At 42.8% G+C, this 21,423-nt stretch overlaps 7 protein-coding genes across 9 annotated transcripts; 4 read left to right on the top strand and 3 right to left on the bottom strand.

Moving 5' to 3' along the window:
• Positions 1-106: 106 nt before the first annotated feature.
• On the bottom strand, positions 107-1,927 carry wash (WASH complex subunit washout). Its single transcript, XM_018105757.3, has one exon. The coding sequence runs from the start codon at positions 1,795-1,797 to the stop codon at positions 208-210; it is 1,590 nt and encodes a 529-aa protein (XP_017961246.1). The 5' UTR covers positions 1,798-1,927; the 3' UTR covers positions 107-207.
• Positions 1,928-2,008: 81 nt separating this feature from the next.
• On the top strand, positions 2,009-13,460 carry Pcf11 (Pcf11 cleavage and polyadenylation factor subunit). 3 transcript variants are annotated; one of them, XM_089261584.1, is made up of 12 exons: positions 2,009-2,161; positions 2,738-3,000; positions 4,723-4,848; positions 4,924-5,142; positions 5,211-5,537; positions 5,601-6,354; positions 8,522-8,768; positions 8,836-8,950; positions 9,012-9,120; positions 9,181-11,607; positions 11,673-12,149; positions 12,210-13,460. In XM_089261584.1, the coding sequence occupies exons 2-12, from the start codon at positions 2,818-2,820 to the stop codon at positions 13,019-13,021; spliced, it is 5,796 nt and encodes a 1,931-aa protein (XP_089117710.1). In that variant the 5' UTR covers positions 2,009-2,161; positions 2,738-2,817; the 3' UTR covers positions 13,022-13,460. The 3 variants fall into 3 exon arrangements, with proteins under 3 accessions (XP_089117710.1, XP_089117709.1, XP_089117708.1); XM_089261583.1 differs by having other exon boundaries at positions 8,507-8,768; XM_089261582.1 differs by having other exon boundaries at positions 8,189-8,768.
• A 352-nt stretch (positions 13,461-13,812) lies between these two features.
• On the top strand, positions 13,813-15,597 carry U3-55K (U3 small nuclear riboprotein factor 55K). The gene is made up of 5 exons (XM_018106929.3): positions 13,813-13,973; positions 14,041-14,837; positions 14,890-15,087; positions 15,146-15,282; positions 15,341-15,597. Exons 1-5 carry the CDS (start codon positions 13,911-13,913, stop codon positions 15,583-15,585), a joined length of 1,440 nt encoding a protein of 479 aa, XP_017962418.1. The 5' UTR covers positions 13,813-13,910; the 3' UTR covers positions 15,586-15,597.
• Positions 15,598-15,689: 92 nt separating this feature from the next.
• LOC108655207 (transmembrane protein 177) lies at positions 15,690-16,870 on the top strand. Its single transcript, XM_018106944.3, has 3 exons — positions 15,690-15,913; positions 15,978-16,434; positions 16,498-16,870. Exons 1-3 carry the CDS (start codon positions 15,747-15,749, stop codon positions 16,831-16,833), a joined length of 960 nt encoding a protein of 319 aa, XP_017962433.1. The 5' UTR covers positions 15,690-15,746; the 3' UTR covers positions 16,834-16,870.
• A 301-nt stretch (positions 16,871-17,171) lies between these two features.
• HPS1 (Hermansky-Pudlak syndrome 1 protein) lies at positions 17,172-19,330 on the bottom strand. The gene has a single exon (XM_018106868.3). It carries the CDS (start codon positions 19,117-19,119, stop codon positions 17,302-17,304), a length of 1,818 nt encoding a protein of 605 aa, XP_017962357.1. The 5' UTR covers positions 19,120-19,330; the 3' UTR covers positions 17,172-17,301.
• Positions 19,331-19,399: 69 nt separating this feature from the next.
• Positions 19,400-20,597, top strand: Ciao1 (cytosolic iron-sulfur assembly component 1). The gene has a single exon (XM_018106493.3). It carries the CDS (start codon positions 19,525-19,527, stop codon positions 20,518-20,520), a length of 996 nt encoding a protein of 331 aa, XP_017961982.1. The 5' UTR covers positions 19,400-19,524; the 3' UTR covers positions 20,521-20,597.
• Positions 20,531-21,407, bottom strand: Ercc1 (DNA excision repair protein Ercc1). The gene is made up of 2 exons (XM_018106494.3): positions 20,823-21,407; positions 20,531-20,766 (listed from the first exon to the last, which is right to left on the bottom strand). Exons 1-2 carry the CDS (start codon positions 21,396-21,398, stop codon positions 20,578-20,580), a joined length of 765 nt encoding a protein of 254 aa, XP_017961983.1. The 5' UTR covers positions 21,399-21,407; the 3' UTR covers positions 20,531-20,577.
• Positions 21,408-21,423: the final 16 nt, after the last annotated feature.

Genomic DNA, 21,423 nt, shown 5'->3' with positions numbered 1-21,423 from the left:
ACAATTGCTTTCAATTTCATGCAATTTTAACGATAGTTTCCAATATGAAACTGAAAACCTTACTCGTTTTGCAGCACTTAACATTACAAAAATAGTTACTCAGGTGTTATGCTCGATCTGCCCAAAACAGTTTAATAATTTTGTCTAATGCTTAAAGCAAGGCACACACATATAGCTGGAACTAATTTAATTCTAATTAATTTGGTTCTACTCCCAAGCATCTGCATCAGCATCATCATCGGAATCGCCCTCGTCGCTGGATATGGAACTTTTGCTTTTCTCCATTGGTGCTGCAATTATTTTGGACAGCTGCAACATCATTGGGTTCCCTGATTGCTCCACGGGATTTGGATTGCCTGAGATTCCCTTACGGCGCAGCATAAGCTTATTGTGTAGGTCCGCCATCAGATCACCTCCACTGGTTGCACTGCCTCCTGCTCTGGATCGGCTTGTTGCATTATCATTTTGTTTGCCCACTGCATCTCCATTCGGATTGACGGGTGCAGCAGCCGATGAACGCAAGCGTCCACCATGTACACCTCCTGCATTGCGTATGGCAGCCATTAGCTCAGATCGAGGATCATCTGGCGGTGGTGCACGCGATTCGGGTATGTTTAAGGGTGTCTCCAAGGATGGGGAGATGGGTTTAACGACGCCATCAGAAGACAGTTTGACACTTGTTTGGGCGGGTGGTGGAGGTGGCGGTGGTGGTGGTGGTGGTGGTGGTGGGGGTGGCGGAGGTGGTGGTGGAGCACATTGCGCAGCTGATGGTACAGTTCCAGTGTGAGATCTCCTGGTCATGTGCGTCTGCGCTGCTATTGCCTGCACAGTTACATCCACATTATCAGGAACCACATCTAACTTTTCACTCAGTTCAGTCAACTCGGGCAAGTCGGGTAAATCGACAAATTGATGCGATGGTGCAATGGGTGTCTTCTCCTCGACCGGCACATACTGCAAGTCATTCGCGATGCCCGGCAAATCTGGTAAGTCCAACGGCACATCGATAGCCGGTGCCGCCAACGCTGCGGGCGTATAACGCAAGTCCCCAGCTGGTGTGGTTAGCTTGGTGGTGCCATGTGCCAGAGAGTGGGGCGCCGGTGCCAATAACTGGGTGGGCTTTGGCTTATTGTGAACATCTCGTTTATGGGTCTGCGGAGGCAAGTTTCGCTTCCAGGCATTTAGATCATCACTGCCATATGCGAATTCATTGGTATTGAAGCGCAAAACTGCAGGCACTGACTTAGCTGGTGGCAATGCGCCCAAACCGGAGACGCTGTTCGTAAGCTGACGTTCCGTGATAAGGGGCGTCTCTTGCTGCTCCTCGCCACGTACATGAAAGAACACGGCGTCGATATCCACGGCACTGTTCGAATCACTCGCTGAGTCAGCATTGCGATTGCGTTGACGGCGTTCCGATATCGCTGTTGTTGAATGTTTTTGTGTTGGTGTAGGAATATCCATTGACTCTTTGGCCACGGCCGGAAAGGTTGCGGGTATGTTGTTTAAGATACCGTTGCCTGGAAACCGAGCGGGCGCAAAGATTTTGATGGATTTCTTGGAGCCAACAAGTGCATCAATTTTAACCTGGGCACGCATGACACGCTCATTTATATGCTGAACCTTGGCACCATTTTTTTCTAACCGAGCATCGATGCGGCCAAAAATTGAGTTGATTGTTTTGTTTAGGCAGTCGAGCGACTGTGCTGCTCTGATTATTGTTTCCTCGTGATGTAGATCAGTTGGAATTATCGATACCTGGTAGGCGCTGTGCACAAAGGTCTCGCTTTCGTCCATTTTTCTTCTTTATTTGTGGATATAGTGAGAAATTAACTACTTGCATTTAGCTGTTGGCGATTTCTATCCCCCCTTTTGTTGACCCTATCCAATCAACAGCTGGTTGTGCGAGAACTATGGTGCTGCCAACTTGTGCGTTGTGTACCAATATCGATATTATATTATCGATATCTTACGCATTTATGAGTCAAAGTATGGAAATCAATCGTAGCTCACACCTCTAGTGCACACTCATCAGATCGCAGTTGTTACGTGAAAAAGTTGTCAAAGGCTGATTTTGTTTTAGTTTAAAAAGTGCTCAATAATTATTTTTCACTGCATTCTAGTGTGTTAAATGAAGTGTACAAATGTATTATTAAAACAGGTATGTTTGCCAACTTGTATTTAACGTTTAAATTCTTTTGTTAAGATAAACGTGTGCGTGTGTTTTGTATAAACGTGGCTTTTCAACAAAATTTAGAAAAAAGATAAAAAGTCTGGGCTTCAGTAAAAAATCAATACCAAAAGTGTCTATTTCGCAGACGTGTTTTTTCCAATCGATTAAATATATAATTCGTTAGAGAACTTCGTGTTTTTGCAAAAGTGAAAAAATGCGTGTTTGTATGCCTGCTGGCCGCCATTTTGAATATTTGCTAAGAAAAAACTTCCCCTAGCCCCGTTGCCCGTGTGTTTATTGTTCGCCCATGAACAGATACATATGTGTGTGATATAAATATACATAGCTGTTGGTTGGCGTGTGGTTGTTTACATGTGTATTGTTATTTTATTTTGCCATGACTGCAAAGCCACATCAACAATTATAATATTTATATACATAGTATATGTATACTAAGTCGAGTATTTGTGTGTATAACCGCATGAGTAGGGATATTGCGAAAATTTGTATTCACTAAAATATCGATAAATTATAATCTAGTTTTTTAATTCTCTATACTTGCAGCTTAACAATTTATTGTAAATCTTGATACGGATTACAACAGGGTAACCACAGGAGTTTCAAGAGGAAAGCCGCCTGCAAATATGGAGCATATACTGCAATCGTATCCAGAGGATGCACGCCGTATTGGCGAAGAATATTTATCTAGTCTCACGGATTTAAATTGCAATAGCAAGCCACTGATCAATATGCTCACCATGCTCGCCGAGGAAAACATTAACTATGCCCATGTCATTGTGCGCGTAGTGGAATATCACATCAGCCAGGTTAACAAATAAAGCATAATTAATTAAAACAGCCACAACACACAGATAGAGAGCCACACATATCAGACACCCTGATACATACACATATGCTAAAAGAGACCTACGTACATCCGCCGCCGATACCGCCGTTTACACGGCAGTTGTGTTAGCACATGATCTCCATGTCCAAAGTGTGTGTTAGTTGCAGTTAGGGAACCACGAAATATCTTAAGTTGAAAAGCCATCGATAACAAGAACTGCGTAAACAAAAAGCTAGATTGCCACTTGAATATTTAATGAAATTATTATTTAGCTTAAATGTTGTTATTTAAAGTATCTGAATAATCAACTATTTATATATATTGATAAATCTACTGAGCCACAAGCAATACTTCATTGCATATTTAACCAAGAAAAAAGCAAAACAAGTTAAAATCTTTAAAATTTAGATCAATTCTATGTTATTAAGAAAGAGCAGATTTTGTAGATCAAATGGCAACCGAAATTAAGAATGATTAATTTGCAACATTTTGCTTGCTTATCTTGAGTATATATTACTTTCAATGTTATCGAAGGCGTTTTTTAACCTTCAGACTTTCGTGTTAAGCGATGTGGGCATGCTAACGAAAAGATTGTAATATAATTTATATATAACTTTCTTTGATGTTACCCCATCTGCATACGCCTTGTATAAGCAACCTTTTTAAAGTTTAACCAATAAGGCAATAGATAAACTTTGTTTTTAACTGAATTCAATCTCTATTGGTTTTGTTGTTTAAACTTTAAAGAAATATCGTAACTCAATTTGATACATTTATATTTGGGTTTTAAGCAGAGACTGATTTATCCAGTACAAGGTAAGACGTTTACTATATTTCTATTCCTCTTTTTCCTCGATACCTTGATACAAAATACACAAAGAAATCGAAAAGAAAATTCCAATAAAAGAGAAAATACTTAAACAATTGTCATCAAGTTGTCTTTTATTTTATACAAGAATAAAACATTGATTCCAAATGTAATATAAACAAAGAAAGAAAAATATAAATATTATATAACAACAAATAAATACCTACACGCAGCAAAAGAAGACAAATTAAGAGATTTAAAACAAAACAAGAATTTGGCAAAAAGGAAACACTGAGGCAAAACAAATCAGTAATGTATTCAACTTGTAAAGTAAACGGCATACATATTTTAATTATTTTGTAGATACAATATATTTATAATTTTAAAACCTGACCCTGAAAATCTAGATTTTGTATTTCATATATTAGAATACGTTTATATTTTCGGAATATTAAGATTAGCAAAGGTTTTGTTTTCAACAAAGTTGAGCCCAATTTTGAATAAATTTGAAATATATTCGTATAATGCAAATTTATACAACATTTTTTCCACTGTGGAAACATGTGTGAATACAATGCGATTGGAACAGTTTAAAGTTAAAGGGCGTTTCTTTACCTTGGGTTACGTACTTCTTTTTGTTTATTTTTTTTCTATTGATCAACTGTCCTCACCTTCAACATGGAGATGCATTTGTGTCCAGCAGCTGCCGTCGTCGTCGTCGTCATCATCGTTGTTTTCTTTTGTCTCTATGATCGTCAGTCGTGAGCCAAGGACTGAACTGAAGTTGTTGATGCTGGTGTGCCTCCTCAATCTGTGTCGAAACACTTCGCTAGCGACGTTGTAGAAACTTATTCTCTATTTTTATATTCTTACCTATCTTACCAAATCAAACAGGTGCCGCCCGAATTCAAATTACCCATACTATATTTAATTGATTCGATAATTAAGAATGTGAAAAGCAGCTACGTGCAGCTGTTTGGGCAATGCATAGTCAATATATTTCTCCACGCCTTTGAATCGGTAAGTGAAGTCAGCAACAAATGTAAAAGCAATATTCATTTTAGCTAAATATCCTTTCTAATCTCTGATCTTTAGGTACAACATTCGCCATCCCAGGTGCTGGAGAAAGTGCGGGAACGCATGTATCTGTTGCGCCAAACGTGGAACGATGTGTTTCCTGCATCCAAGATGTATGCCCTGGATGTTAAGGTCAAGCGTTTGGATAACAATTGGCCCATTACGGCGAAACCAAGCCAACCTAATAAAATACACGTTAATCCCGCCATACATGTCAATCCTGATTTTCTCAAAACCGTAAGTATTATATGAACCGAAATGTAAGACTAGTTAAAGTAGCTAATTAAATAAATTTTCTTGCGCAGGGCATGGTGTCTATGCCCGTGAACTCGGCTCTGCCTAGCGACATGGAGGAGATATTACAGGCGAAAACAAGAGAGCTACTGGAGCTGAAGAAGCGCAAGCTGGAACTTGAACTGGAGCAGACTAAAATGCATTTAAAGGAGCAGGAGCGTCAACTAAGTCAAGCAGCTGATGCAATTGCTGTAACGCCCATGACAGCTGGCATGTCTGCCCCAACACCTATACTACGTCCACCAGGCATGGAGACAAGCGTGCCTCCGCCTAACTATCCAAGCGGCATGCGACTTGTGCGTCCAGTTGCGCCAATCGCTCCAGTAGTTGGCCAACCTGTAAGGATTATGCTTAAGTGGATTATTATATTACTGAATCTAATTTTTGTTTAATACTTGCAGCCTTTTGTCAACAAGCCAAAGGTGCATCCAATTAATCCAGCTATGCTCAATTCTGTGCGTCAGCGTGATCCTCGACTGGCCCGTCAGATGCAGCCGCAACAGTCAGCCCCAATGGCAGCGCCCATGCGTGCACTAGATCCACGTCTGGACAGTCACAAAGGCGGCAACTCTTCGACCTCCTCTTCAGTGCATAAATCTAGTCGTTCACGCAGCAAGTCTCCATTGCACAATTCAGGCAGCAGTGGCAGCAATCGTTCCTCCAAACCCAGCAGCAGCAGCAATAATCACCACAGCTCCAGCAGCAGTCGCAAGCGCAGCGAGTCAAAGAGCTCAACGGCATCAAGCTCATCCTCTGGCTCAGAGTTCAGACACAAGAATAGTAACAGCTCGCCGGTTAAACGCTCGTCTAGTTCACGCGACAAGCATTCATCGAGCAAGGACTATTCCCATAATGGTAGCTCACCCTCAAGCCAGAGTAAACGCAAGAGCAGCTCGCCTGCAAGTTCGCCAACCAAATCAAAGCGCAATGCCTCCCACAAATCCATGAGTCGCACGAAATCGAGTGGCTCGAGGAGCACGCGTTCACGCAGTCGCTCACCAATATACAGGGATGTGGACATGCGTAGCGGGGAGCGCAGCAAATCGCCAGAGCCAACAACAAAGGCAGCAGCAGCAATATCATCAGTGGTTGTTCCAGCTTTACCAGCAGCAGCAACAACAGCAACAGCAGCTCCAGCAAATGATTTAGAGAAACGTAAGAAACAATTTTTAATTCTAATCTCACACTTGTTAGCCAACAGCCAAGTCGTTAGCAATACAAATGACAAAGTAGTTGAATTATGCACAAATTACAAACCAAATTGGCGGCACCGAAGGCTTGACAGCAGGGACTATCAAGGGGTCAGGTTGGGGTTGGTATATTGAGTGTTAAGTGTTGATCTCATTGGAAAACTGCTACGAAACTACAGTTGATCCCTCCCATGCTATAGAAATAAAAAGCAAAGTGCAATTAATTCCAAATTTACAAACTTTGTAATACTTTAATAGCAGAGCTAGTGCTGGAAGCTATTAAAGTCAATTTAATCCATTTAAAGGCAACAGATTCAAGCTCGCTATTTAATTATCATAAATCCTAGTTGTTTCATTCAAGCAGTATTACGCTTTAACTATTAACAAAAGACTGCTGAAATCATATAATGACTTCATTTTCTCATAGGCTAAGTATTGCAAAAAAAAACTATCAAAAGCGACTTGAAGCTCTATTAGTTTTAATTCTAATTATATTTTTTTGTTTGAACATTTAAATTTAATGTAATCAAAAAGTTGCCTTTGATATATTGCGAAAACTAATATGAAGATCTCATACATAGAAAGAACTCATTCGTATTACTAGGAAATTCAGAAATTCTTTTCTTTGTCAATTTTTGCACTTTGCTCGAAAAGCTTTGATGGTAACTCTAAGGGTTGTCACCTATCCTGTCGTTCTGAGTTTGTTCTTCCAACTTTCCTTTTCGTAGGCGTTGTTTGGTAAGCTTTTTTCACTCGATGCTCCACTTAGATCGATATGCCCTTTGCGATTATTTGATAAAACTGCGATAATTTAATTGACATTTCCAAAATTTTAAACGAAACTATATAAGCCTTAATTAATTACTACATAAGCGCAAATAACGATAAAATTAAAATTTAATATTTAAAAAAAAAAGAGAAAAGAAAAGAAAAGAAAAATAAACAAACAAAAACAAGAACTAAAGAACAAATATAATAAAAAATGCGTTGTGAAAACCTTTTGCATTCCAGTTGTTTTAATTAATGCAAAATAAAAACAGCCAGGTGCCGCCTTTTGTTGTAATTTTAAGTATATTTACTTTGTGAAATTGTCATAAATGAGAAAATCGTGTGATAAAAATGTAAACTGGCAAAACCAAAAAGAAAAACTATGATATATGCTCCATATCAGTTTTGATAAAACTAAGATTAAATAAAGACTCCAGCTTTAATTCGTTGTAAAAAGTCTAAAAGAAACAAAAGAACTCTTAAGCAAAACTTAAATATTTTTAAACGTAAATATTTTATAAAACGAAGAATAATTGATTAAAGCGTATTTTGTAGTTGTATTATAATACAAGATATACATCTTGCCAAATATGTATATATATTATATGTTATTTTATTACTATTATTATTTATTTTTGTATTTGTAGAACGGCACTTTTTAAGAACCCACGTATATATATTTTTTCTTCCTTAGTCTAACCCATTTCCTTAACGGAAACATAATTGAATAGTTTCATTTATTATTATTATTATTTTGTTATAATTTTCCACTAATTTTTCTAGCTCAATTGCTGTGCCTGGTGTATGTTGACGATCCACTTTTGTTCTTTATATTATGCAATTTAATAACTCTTGTGTTTTTTTTTTAATGATTTTATTCAAACCCCTTGCCTGTTTAGTTTTTTTAATTTTTCTAGTCCCTTTTCAGGGCTATGCCCCAGCCCATTTATAATTTTCGTAAGAACTCTTTGTTTTTTGTGGAAGCATAAAATACAAATTTCTAGATACACATTTCACACTACTTGAACCAGGGCCACGTTCACCGCATTTAGATGCATCTAGCAAGGACGTCGATTTGCGGCCCTTTGCCAAATTGGCCAACATGGCGGCTGCCGTAAGGCCAGCAACGCCGCCGGCCCCTTCCATAACGCTCGACACGACAAGAACAAATGCAGCAACGATTGCAGACATCGGCAACAGCAGCAACGAGAACAGCAACAACACCAGCAGCACAACAAAAATTGCTAGCAGCGCCTCCAACGCAACGAGCAACAGTTCTTCCTCCAAATTGCCCACAAAAGTGTCGTTCAAAATACAAAAACCGTTTAATAAATTAGAAAAATCTACAGCGCATTTATCAACAGCAACACTGCTAACAACAGCAGCACCAACACCAACAGCAATTGCTGCAGCAGCAGCAGCAACTACAGCCATGATGCCAGCCAGCATTAGGCAATCGTCTCCGGCACCGGCCTCAGTGGAACTTCTGACGCACTCAGCTGGTGAGAAGCGCTCGGCTACCCAGATGCCGGCAAATGCGGATACGGATGAGGATGAGGATAAGTTGCAGCAGCCGCAGCAGAAGCGCAGCAAATCCGCCAAACTGGATGCGTAAGTGCAACCATAGCTGAAACTGAATTTCGATTAAATATAAGCATTATTATTTCTGTTATTGCAGCCTCTTTGGCAGTGAAGATGTGGACTTGCGTCGAGAGCTGGCTCCAAGTATTCTTGCGCCGGGCAACGTGATTGTTGTCGACGATGATTCCATGGACAACTGGGAGGCCAACAAGGTGAGCAGTTAAAGCCTAACGCATTTAACTAACATTAACTAAATCTGTTTTTCGTGCTTAGCAAATGAATAAGTCGCCTTTGTCGCCGGCGAAGAAACCTACATTAGATGAGTTGCGTGCCAAATTGGCCAAGACTGCGCGTCACAGCAATAAGCAGCAGGCTAAGCCGGGTAAGTAATTCCTCAAACTCAAATCAGTTGTCAATTTACTTTAGCTATTTTATTTATCAGACAAATCAAAAGATTATCCCGTGACTCAACGTCTCAAGCAGCTGTCGTCAGAGCTGAAAATCAGCGATGATTCACAGGAGGCGCACGACGAAAAGATGCGTACAATACTAAGTCAGGCACAGGAAATGTTCGAGAATAATGCCATAAATACGGAGCAATACAAGGACCTAGTTAGCAAGGTTGTGGTCTTGAATGAGACTGGCAGGAAGGACCGGCGACGCGAAGCACCTGTCGATGACGAGGACTTGGAGCGGAACGCAGCGCGAGATGCTGTCTTGCGAAAGCGCATACCCAAACTGAAGGGCAATGAGAACCATGCGTCCAGTTCGCCTCGTAGCGATGGCGAGCCACAGCAGCAGCAGCTGTTGCCAATTGTCGACAAGCCACAGCAGCAACAGCAACAGCCGCCGCCTGCTAAGCAGCTGAAGAACAAGCGTGATGGCAAACGACGCAAGCCCAGCAAATGGGGCGAGCAGGTGGATCCGGCTGCAGCACAGCGAGCTGCATGGCAATTAGCTCAAAACAATAACAATAACAATGTAAAACGAAATGCCGTGGCAGGCGGCGGAAATGTTGGTTTTCGTGGCATGCCTTGGCAGCATCCGCCGTTGGTTATGGCGCAAGCTGTCGTGCCACCACCACCGCAACCACCCTCTATGCTAACACTGCCGCCAGTCCCAACGGTGAACATAACCAAAGCCATCAACTCACTGGACAACCCCATGGCAGATATGGTGCGCAGCATTACGATCGATGGCGGAACTAAGGAGATACGTTTCTATAATCAGGTGGCAATCATATTTATGGATGGCGATGAGCCGCATGAAATTGGCTTCCAGAACGGACAGCGTGCCATCTACATTGATCACAACGAGCAGCCGCTGGCGCTCAGCTTCAATGATGACTACAAACCCTTTCAGTTGGATGGGCAGCTGCATCGCATTCGTTTCGGACACCCCTCTCGGGAGCTGTACATCGATGATCATTGGTATGAGATCTACTTTGGTGGACCGCCCGTTTCACTGCCCATCGGCAATAAGTTGCATGTGCTGAAGGCGGAGGGACCGCCGCCAAATGTGGACATTGGTCGTGTGCGTCGAGATTTAGTTGTGGGCAAAATCAACATGATTGTCGATGCACACACAATTGTGCCGCTGTTTCTCGATGGCCGCCAGCAGACGTTCCATTTGGGCGCCGAGCAGCACTCGCTCCAATTCGTGGATAGCTTCCTTTATGCATTGCTAGATGGACAGCTGCAGAAGCTGGAATATGGCGGGCTGCCTAAGAGCATGAAATTGAATGGAGGACGAAATTGCTTCATACGCTTTGGCACGCTGCCCAAGGGCGTGCAGGCGGGCAAGACCCACGTTCAAGATATGGTGTACATTAAGACTGAGGCGCCAGCAGAACCGCCACAACCGCCGCCACTGCCAGTGGCTGTATTGCCAACTGCACCAGCCGCCGCAGTAGCAACGCCCGAGCAGCCAGCAACTGTTGCAGCTGTCGGTGTGCCGACAAATGCTGCTCCTGTTGTGCCTTTGCCTGAAGCAGCAGCAGCCGCTCTAAGCAATCTCAACATTGACGAACTCTTCCAGAAGCTCGTCTCTTCTGGCATAATTGCTGGCACCACCAGCAACAGCAGCACAGTCAACGTACCTGCTTTGGATACCAATTCCAACTCTAGCAAAGAGGCGACAGCAACAACTGTAGCACCAGCAACAACTGTGGCGCCTGTTGTAGCTGCAACACCTGCAGCAACTGTGCCGGCAGCCCCACCTCTCGAGCCCATCAAGCGCATTGATCTGACGAAGCCAGACACAATTAAGACTCGTCAGGCGGCCGTGATTGCCAGCCTCTATTTGGGCATGCAGTGCAGCAGTTGTGGCGTGCGCTTCCCACCGGAGCAGACCATAAAGTACAGCCAGCATTTAGATTGGCATTTCCGTCAGAATCGAAGGGAACGCGATTCGACACGCAAGCCGACGTCCAGGCGTTGGTACTATGATCTCAATGATTGGAAGCAATACGAGGAAATTGAGGATGTCGAAGAGCGAGAAAGGAATTTCCTCGAATCACAAGGCCAACAATTGGGACCTGATGCTATCGATGAGGTCTCCCAGCAACGTTCACTCAATTCACCTGTTCCTAGCTGTGCAGCTGGTCCAACAGATGTGGATCGCGGCTGTGACATGTGCCACGAGAAATTCGAGCAGTTCTACAACGAAGAGCTGGAGGAATGGCATCTACGCTCAGCCATACGCGTAGACGATAAGATCTATCATCCACTATGCTACGAAGACTACAAAGCTTCGCTCAATCCACCTCCAGTTGTTGATAATGACACGACAGCAAATGAAGATGTGGATATGCTAAATGCTAGCGATGACAACGCCATGGACACGCTGATCAAGCTGGAAGATGAATCGGGTAAGCACAAATGAATGTCTAAGCAGGTTCATTAAACTAACTAATAGTGCTAATCACATTCTTAGATGATGTCAAGAAGACGTCCAGCACGGTGCTGGCCGACGATGATGATGATGATGATGTCATTGTGCTGCCCAATGAGGAACCTAGTGTTACAGAGATTGTCGATGACGACGATGATGAATATGTGCCCGTCGCTACTTCAGCCGAACCAGAGACAGAGCTGTCCAAGGAGAAGCCAACAAGCAGCGAACAGGAAGATAAACAACAGCAGCAAACAAATGAGCAACAGCTTGATAACGAGCATCATCAAAGGGTGTCAGAGAACGCCAATGAATCAGATGTGGAAATACAGGAGCCAAACATTCCGTTTACCGATCTGGACAACTATGTAGAAAAGGAGCCAGTGCCGATGCTCAATGTTAAAATCAAAGAAGAGCCGAAGGATGACGACGAAGAGGATGATGATGGCTTTGAGGATGTGGGCACAGTAGTACAATTGCTGCCGCTGCCAGAAGATGAGATATCCATATTAAGTAGCGGTAAGTAGCCATCTCTTTCTATATATATATAAATCATCTCAGCTGATATCTCTCGATTAGAAACATTAACCCATACCATCGATTCGACTGCATCGCCAGCTACGCTGGAGCGTCCAGCCTCGGTGACATCTCTCTCATTGCCAGCCAATGACGATGATCTGGAACTGGAGCCAGTTGCTGCAGCAGCCAGCAGCGAGGCCGATTTTAATGGTGAGAATCCGCAGGAGACGCATAATTTAAGTGCAGCGGGGCCGGCACCGGCGTTACCTTTGGCTAGCATAGTTAATAAAATAAAAATAAATATCACTAAGAATACAAGTAGTAATAGTCATAATAGTGCCTCAACAACAACAACAACGGACTCTCAAGTGTCGGCTATAAGCGTCATTGGCGCCACTGGAAATGCCGATCAGCAACAACAACAACAGCAGCAGCAGCAGCAGCAGCAAAATTCCATTCAAACAATTTCCACTATTCCTGTGCTGTGTGGAGGCAACACGTTCGTTCCGAAGATTGCCACCAGCAGTAACAGCAGCACAAATACGCCGCCTGCCAACATAAGTAGCATTTCCGTTATTGGAAGCAGCTACGGCAGCAGCAGCAGCAACAGCAACAACAGCAGCAACAGTTCGCGTGTGCCTGCAGCAGCAGCAACAACATCAGCGGCGGCATCATCAGCATCTCAGCCAGCAACTGTCAGCGGTTTGGGAACGGCAACTCAAAAGTCGAATACCCCACCACCATCCGCTGCTGTCGAAGCTGAGCCGGAACCTGTGATCGAACTAAAGCCCGCGCTGCGGCAGGTGACGCTGAAGAAAACGAAGAAAGTTCAAAATGGCATCGAAACTTCGGGCCTGTGCTCGATCATGTAGAAAGGAGGAGAGAGTGATGGGCACATGCAAATTATTCCTAATCTCACTTCATGTGTGTTTTTCTATATAATTAGCAATTTTACAATTTTAATTTAGAACGTTACTTAGTTTTAGGCAATTTACAGAGGCGCCAATAATAGCGCATCTTTTTGCGGTTCTATATAGGCATCCCCCAACTCGTACGAAACCCTCTCCCACTTACATAAACCTATACAGAGCGCGCAACACTTAATTTATTTTTACAACGATACATAAATGCAAAATAAAAAGAAAATTTTTACACACAACTATAAGAGAACGTATACATAATTTGTGATAATTTTTAAACACTCGGGTCAAAATATTTATTCAGTTATACAAATCAGAGCTTGGTCCCTCATTATTATTCATGTAATGTGCGTTTGCTGAATTTGAAACAATAAATGAAAACTGAATTCAACCCAATTTTGATTTAATTCATTTTTATATAAAATTCTATATATATTTTTAATTATGTTTAAAGTACTTAGTTATTTCAATAAACAGGCAACAACACTAAAAAAAAAAACTGGTTTTATTAAAAAATAACAATAATTAAATTGGATTAATGGATTCAATTTATTTTTGAAAACAAATTGGCGTGAATAAATAAATATAAATATCTAAACTTCTTTTTAATTAACAGTGAATAAGAAAAGGGATAAACTTTTAATTTAAATCGAAGCAAAGAGCGGGTGTTTAGATTGGTGCTATGAAACTCAATCGGTGCATAATGAAATAGCCATCACCTTTTTACACGTAACAGTCAGCTGTTGCGTCCAATATGGACTAAAAAATACCAAGCGCGCTGTACTATGCACGTGGGCCAGTTTAGCGTTTACATTTTATTTTAGAATATATAGTTTATAACATGTCCTCATCGTTTTTTCTTAAGCCAGGCGCCGCCAAGGTGGCTGCCAACAAAAAGCGAAAAGTAAGCTATTAAAAGAAAATGAGGATATATAATATTGAATACAGCAATTAATTAAAAATAATTTTAGCTTAATGCAACAAAAGCAAAAGGCAACGCCAAACCGGGCAAGAAAACACAAAACGCAGTTCCTGGGCCCAAAAAGCAACGTCGAGCCAAGGTGGACGATGAGGAGATTGCAAGTGATGATGATGAAGAATATAATGGAAATACCTTGGCATTTTCCGCCGACGAAGATGAAGAACAAGAGACGGCCCAGGATAAACGCTTAAGACTGGCGAAAGAATATCTAGCAGAGATTGAAAAACAAGAAGCGGAGCGTGCCGAGCAACAAGAATTAAGCCAGAGTGTAGAACAACGCCTACAGACGGAGTATTTGGATAGTGTGGGGCGTCTTCGACGCACGATTGCCGCCGATCTTAAATCATGTACAATTAAAAATGTACTGAAGCACAAGCTTCACCACAGTCCAATCTGCGCCCTTTCCCTTAGTGCGGATGGCAAGCACCTGTACACTGGGGCGAAGTCGCAATATGTGCTCAAATGGTGCACGGAGAGTGGTAAAGTGTTAGAAAAGGGTGATGTACTGCCGCATCGTGAGGAGCCCGAAACCACGAAGAAACGGAGATCACATATTATTTCCATTTGCCTGTCAAGCGACATGAAGTACATGGCATTAGCCGAGGGCGGAGTCAATATACAAATCTGGTGCCCACAGAAGATGAAGCACATGCAAACGTTCAAGGGTCATCGAGATAATGTCACGGGCCTCGTCTTCCGCAAAGGCACCCACGAGCTTTACTCTGCTGCAAAAGATCGTTCCGTTAAGATCTGGTCCGTGGATGAAATGGCATACGTTGAGAGCTTGTAAGTGAATTATAACTAATTTAAAGTTTTGTCTAATAACATTTTATTACAGATTTGGTCATCAAACTGCTGTTACAAGCATCGATGCATTGAGTCGCGAACGGGCCATAACTGCAGGCGGCTCGGATTGCTCTTTGCGTATTTGGAAGATTACAGAAGAATCGCAATTGATTTATAATGGGCACAAGGATGGCATTGAGTGCGTTAAATTTATTAATGATGAACATTTTGTATCCGGCGGAGTAGATGGGTAAGTATAAAATTTCAGACAAAGGAAGAACGTCTTAATTACGCCTATTTTACGACAGTTCGGTTAGTCTGTGGAGTGCATTGAAGAAGAAACCAATTAGTACAACGCAATTGGCTCATGGAAAGGGCGACAACGATGTAGCTAACTGGATAACAGCGATTGCCGTAGTCGTCAATACAGATTTAGTAGCAACAGGTGGAACTGATGACTTCTATTTATTAGAATTAAAAATAATTCTTTAATTTTGTTTTAGGCTCTTGCGACGGCTGCGTCCGACTATGGCAAAGCAATCCAAATGCTCGTAAATTGCAGCAGATTCTTAGTATACCAATTGCTGGTTTTGTAAATGCCCTCACTTTCAATGCGGATGGCAGCAAGCTTTATGTGGCTGTTGGTCAGGAACATCGCTTGGGACGTTGGTGGCGGCTCAAAGCTGCGAAAAATAATGTAGTTGTAATTGATCTTACGTCGAGTAATGTGAATAAAAAAGAAAAGTAAACAGTTACTAAACTATTATTCGAAGACCGCGCCAATAAATTTGGTAAAATTAAACGAACAATCGATAAGTACCTCATTTATGAGTATCATCTCTACCTCGATGCTTAGAATCAATTCCAGTGGCGGTTGGTCGATAAGTTGTGATTATAAAACAGGCAAACATGCAAAAGAAACCCGGCGGAGGAGTTTTATCCTTTTTTAAGACAGAAACTGGACGTAAAGTGGTTTTCTATGCGGCGGGCACAACCACGGTCGGTCTATTTTTGGCCAACTTTGTGCCACACACATTTGGACTGAAATATTACCGCGACTTTGTGCAATGCTATCAGTGGGTGAGCAAGTGAATCTAGCATGAGACACATGTTCATCAATTATTCTTCTTATTTATATAGAAATGGCACTGAACGTGAGGTGCCGCCTGCAGTTCTGCAACGTATAGAACAGGCAATGGATAAACTACAATTGGAGAAGCATGAACGGCAGTTTGTCAAGCCATTTACCGTGTTCGGCTTCGATCTGTTTCAAGCCGGTACAACGAAATTTCGCTTTGGCGCTGTTTTGGGAATACCCGTAAATTATGGCTACAACAGTATTGGAGAGATCAAACGTGCGGACATACGCTTTCGAGATCGCCAAATCGATTGGAGCTCAGAAAGTGGTAAACTGTTAGAGCAAGCAATTGTGTTGACCGAGGATGAACAGGTTTTTGGACTGTGCAAAGCGATTCTGCAACTGCAAACGCATCGCGTTCTACTGAACTCAATTTTCCCCAGCTTAAGCTTCTTTATGGTTTATACAGTTGGACACTTTTTGAATCTACGTCTTCAGTTGTTTGCGCGCCATGGCAGTGTAAGTTGTTTTGCGGCTTATCCTCATAACATTGTTATTATTCCTTTGAATTTGCCTTCGCAGATCCGCTTTGTTATGTACAGCATTCTGGGCTTATTCGGTTTGGGCAGTTGGTCATTTATGAAGGACTTTAATCAGGTAGCCGACGATGCAGATATTGACAAAAAACTTGCCACGCTTGGACCAGAATTTGTAGCCGCCGGCATTAGTTATTACGATAAGCATCTAAAGAAAAATATTGCACTACGAAATCTCATTGGAGATGATACCTATACGGCAATGGGCAATGAGAACTATATGCTGCGCCAGAAATCAATGCCGCTGACTGCACGCAAATCTTTCTTCGAGGAGAAATGGCAGCAGATGCAAACAGAGACGACGGCAACAGCGACGCAATAAATAATGTTGTTATATAATAAACTATTTGTTTCATTAATTACTAGTTGTTTATATCATTTATAAAACTACTCTAATAAGGAAATCGCAGCATTGTGCGCCATGGTCACTGCGACTAAACTAAACTATAAACTATACTTGGTTGGTTTTTAGCTATTTATTTACTTTATTTAATATTGCATATTGTTTTCAGCTTTATTGCACATTTACTTAACTTTTAACATTCAAGATAAAAAGAATTTAAAGAAACCAATATAAGTTCCATTGATTTTATATATAAATCATCTGATCTGATCTTTTTTTTCACCATATATAATTAACATTGAAACATTTCGAGTGTCTTCTTTTTGTCTTTGGAATGTCACAGTAATAAATATAGATTAAAATTATTTATAAAATACGTTTATAGACTATAAAATAAATAGGTTTATAAATATTCTAGTCACTAAATTACATCGAGTGTAACTAAATCTAGAAGGTTCCCTCGCCAACGACATCGCTGATGGTGGCTACCAGTCGGCGAGCATGCTCCACGGCACAGGTGGCCGTCACGAGGCCCAAGTGAATGCAATACAATTCATAGACGCGCACCTTGCCGCCAGCCAGCTTTGGGAAACAGAGCTCGGCCAGTTCGCTGTAGTAGTCCATAGGCAAGCAACCAGGCTCTGGGGGTGATTTATGAGCTCCATTTCCGTTGACATTGCCAAACCCGGTGGAGAGGAAATGCTGCTGCAAGTCGAAGGAACATTTCAATATGCTGCCCGATAAATCCTCGAACCACAGGAAATACGAGTAATGAAATGTACGATCCTTCCACATGACTGTCGTTTGACCCTTCTTCAAATAGTTGCGCGTAAATTCCACCATATGCCAGAGCTTGGACTTAGGCAACAGCTGTGGCTGCCCCTGACGTAAGTCAGGCGCCAGCATTTGCCCCGAGCTGCGATTTATGTACATGAAATGCACCAGGCCAGGAAAGTCTTCCAAATACGCATCAATAGAGATGTTACGCGCTGCCTTAACCGCTAGAAATTCGGCAAATTCCAAGAGCTTTGCCTCGACAACAGATGCCGATTCGGCTAGTTGATCCAGTTGCTGATTGCTGGCGATGTCGCAACTGGCCAAGGATAGCGTAAAGAGTTGCTTAAGCTCCTCCACAAAGGCTGGTAGATTTGATTCGATGCGTACGAGCAGCTCACGCTCGTAACTCTTGAAAAACTCCACATACATTTTGCGTAGATTCTCCCAACGGGCTGTGAACTTTTTCACACAGCTCTCCAAATCCTCGTGTTTTTGCTTCAGATGTCGCTTGAGCGCCGTCAAAGTCTGGCTGACAAAAGATTCGAGACTCTCGTAGGCGGGCTTCAGTGCATCGGCATCGCCCTGCTGCTGCACAGCGACAATCTTCTGGAGTACAAAGAAAGTGTCATAAATGGAGCTGGTCAAGGGCATGTGGCCGTACTCGATGAGCTGCAGCAACACTTGATGACCGTGCAGACGGGATAGGTGCACAATGCAGGGCACACAACCCGAATTGACATCGTGGGTGACCCCTTGCAGAAAGACAGCTACAGCTCGTTGAGATCTCTGGGATTGTAGTGCACGGGATAGGATGGCCAGGAAGAGTAGATCAGCCGGTGCCAGGGGCAACGCTTGGCGTGTGCTATTCAAAGCCACCAGCTTGTTGGAGACGAGCAGTAGAGCGTGTGTCCGTTGCTGTCCTCCAGTTTGACGCAGCTGCTCCAACAATGCATCTAGTGTGACGTGCACTGTTCGCTTTAATTCAGTGTTGATAAGCAACTTGGGCAATGCCTCCAGCAAATAGGCTTGTTGCTCTTGCTGGTCCTCCTGCCATAGCTGCGATTCATAGCAGTTGATGCACTGCGTCAGCAGCTCCTGCTGCATTGCGCCAGCTTGTGAGCCAAATAAATTGGCACCATAACAGTAACGGGTCAGCGTCATAGCCACAGCCAGTTGCCGCATCAATTGCTCAATCTCTACTTGGCCAATTTTCAAGAATGTAAATCCCAACAGCTCGCCAAAGGTCAAATTGAAGCCATTTTCGCACTGAAAACTCGCATATGCATTATCAAATTGACAATGCATAATTCGCTGGGAGCTAATAATCGGACTGAATATCTGCAGCAATACATTGCTGTCCAGTGGAGCCCCAGGCGTTGACAACAGACCTTGTGCTGTTGCAATGCTGCATATTTTTTCTGTAAGTGGTCCATTTAAGTTCTGATAAGCAACATCGTTAGCGCTATTGAATACAATTAGACCGTTCATTGTCTTATCAGAAAGCGAAAAATGATTTCGCCTCTATGCACAATGCACTACTTTTGTGGGTACACTGAGCACCGTTAACTTAGCTGCCTAGTATAATAATTAAGCCAGCTTAGTTAGTGTTGAGTTGTATTCGCCTTAGAAAAAATTGTTTTAGCTGCAAAAACTGTTTTCCCACGGTTTACTGTAAATTGCTATCGGTTTACTGCAACTATCGATAATGTCAGTGATAAGAAATGAGCGTTGCCAGGCTGCTAACTTAGAAATTCAATTTTTGTTTATACTAATATCGATCGAACTAGTTCGAAACTGAACAGTTGACCATCATCTGTTTTTTGGACCTGTACGCATGCAGTGTTATCAATTAAGCCATCATATATAATCAAATATATATAGAAGAATTGTATTATGGGTCGCCTTATTCTAGAGCATACACTGCAAGGTCACAAAGGCCGTATTTGGGGCGTTGCATGGCATCCAAAAGGAAACAGTTTCGCTTCTTGTGGCGAAGACAAAGCCATCAGAATTTGGTCTCTATCTGGGAATACATGGACAACGAAGACGATACTATCGGATGGACATAAGCGTACCATACGTGAGGTACGCTGGTCTCCGTGTGGTGAGTATCTGGCGTCGGCTAGCTTTGATGCCACTACAGCCATTTGGTCCAAACACGAATGCACTGCAACGCTGGAGGGACACGAGAACGAGGTGAAGAGTGTCAGTTGGTCACGCAGTGGTGGCCTTTTGGCTACTTGTTCACGTGATAAATCTGTCTGGATCTGGGAAGTGGCTGGCGATGATGAATTCGAATGCGCCGCAGTACTTAATGCCCACTCGCAGGATGTAAAGCGTGTAGTGTGGCATCCGACTAAGGAAATCCTTGCCTCCGCTTCGTATGATAACACAATCAAAATGTATGCCGAGAGTGCACTAGACAGCGATTGGGATTGTACGGCTACGCTTAGCTCGCATACGAGTACCGTTTGGAGCATTGACTTCGATGCCGATGGCGAGCGCTTGGTCTCTTGCAGCGATGATGCAACACTTAAGATCTGGCGTGCCTATCATCCAGGCAATGAGGCCGGCATTGCAACGCCCGATAAGACGACTGTGTGGAAGTGTGTGTGCACCCTGTCCGGCATGCACACACGTGCCATCTACGATGTGTCCTGGTGCAAGCTGACGGGTCTGATAGCTAGCGCGTGCGGTGATGATGCTATACGCATTTTTAAGGAGAGCAGCGATTCGAAGCGAGATGCACCCAGCTTTGAACTGTTAACTTCAGAGGAGAGTGCCCATGAACAGGATGTGAATGCCGTTGAGTGGAATCCGGTAAATGTCGGGCAGCTAATCTCCTGCAGTGACGACGGCACCATTAAAATATGGAAGCTGCAGGAATAGTACTAAGGTCTTTGTGTATAATATAAGTAATGGATATATTGTAATAAATAACTTGGCTTATTTGCTAAGAAATGGTTCGTGCAGTGTTTTGTACAATTTTTTTGCCTTGCGCGGCCCCAAACCCATGACCTGGGATAGGCGCTCCTCGCTAGCATTAATAAGGTTCTCAAGATTCCCAAAGATTTGCAACAAGGTCACAGCATCTGTTTTGTTCACCGGCTTAATGTTGGTCAACGCCGCTACAAGCTATGAAGTATATGAAATTTTAAAATCATTTTAAAGACCCTAAGAGCGTTACACACCTTCTGATGAGGATTAGACTCCACACGCTCCATAATCAAGTCTGGGGAACGTTTCTCGAATTGTTTGTAAGTTTCTATTATTTTGCCCGCCTCGTCGGCATTCCAGGCCAACATCATTGTTAAATCGGCTAGCAGGGAAATGCGCGTTAAGCTTTTTAGCGCATTATGGGGCTCCGGTGTGTCCACCTGGACCAGCAGTACGCGGAGCTCATATAATTTGCCCAGTGCTTTAAGACGTTGGCATATGTAATCCGGATTGAGATTGTGATATTTAAGCGATAGGAACAGTACACAGGAAGTGCGGCCCACCACATAGTCCGGTATTATATCATCCCTATACTCCAGAGGCACATTTAAAATGGATTTTAGTATTGGATTACCGCGCTGCTTGGTGTGAACCAAAACACTATGAGGATTTGATGGTGGTGCCTTAACTGTGCCGGTGCTGGTTGTAGCGGTGGAGCTGCTAGTAGTTGCTGTTTCAGTCGCCGCTTGTATTTTAGTTTGCTTTGGCGCTGTGGGTATATCCATGCAAGCCAAAACATCATCGAACGAGTCGTCGTCCAAGTCTTCCATTTTCAGCCCGGTAAATTAACAAATA

The sequence above is a fragment of the Drosophila navojoa genome, chromosome 5, assembly GCF_054131105.1.
Source record: "Drosophila navojoa isolate 15081-1374.11 chromosome 5, UAZ_NAV_1.0, whole genome shotgun sequence".
Classification (NCBI taxonomy): Eukaryota; Metazoa; Arthropoda; class Insecta; order Diptera; family Drosophilidae; genus Drosophila; species Drosophila navojoa.
This window is presented reverse-complemented; position numbering and strand designations above follow the sequence as displayed.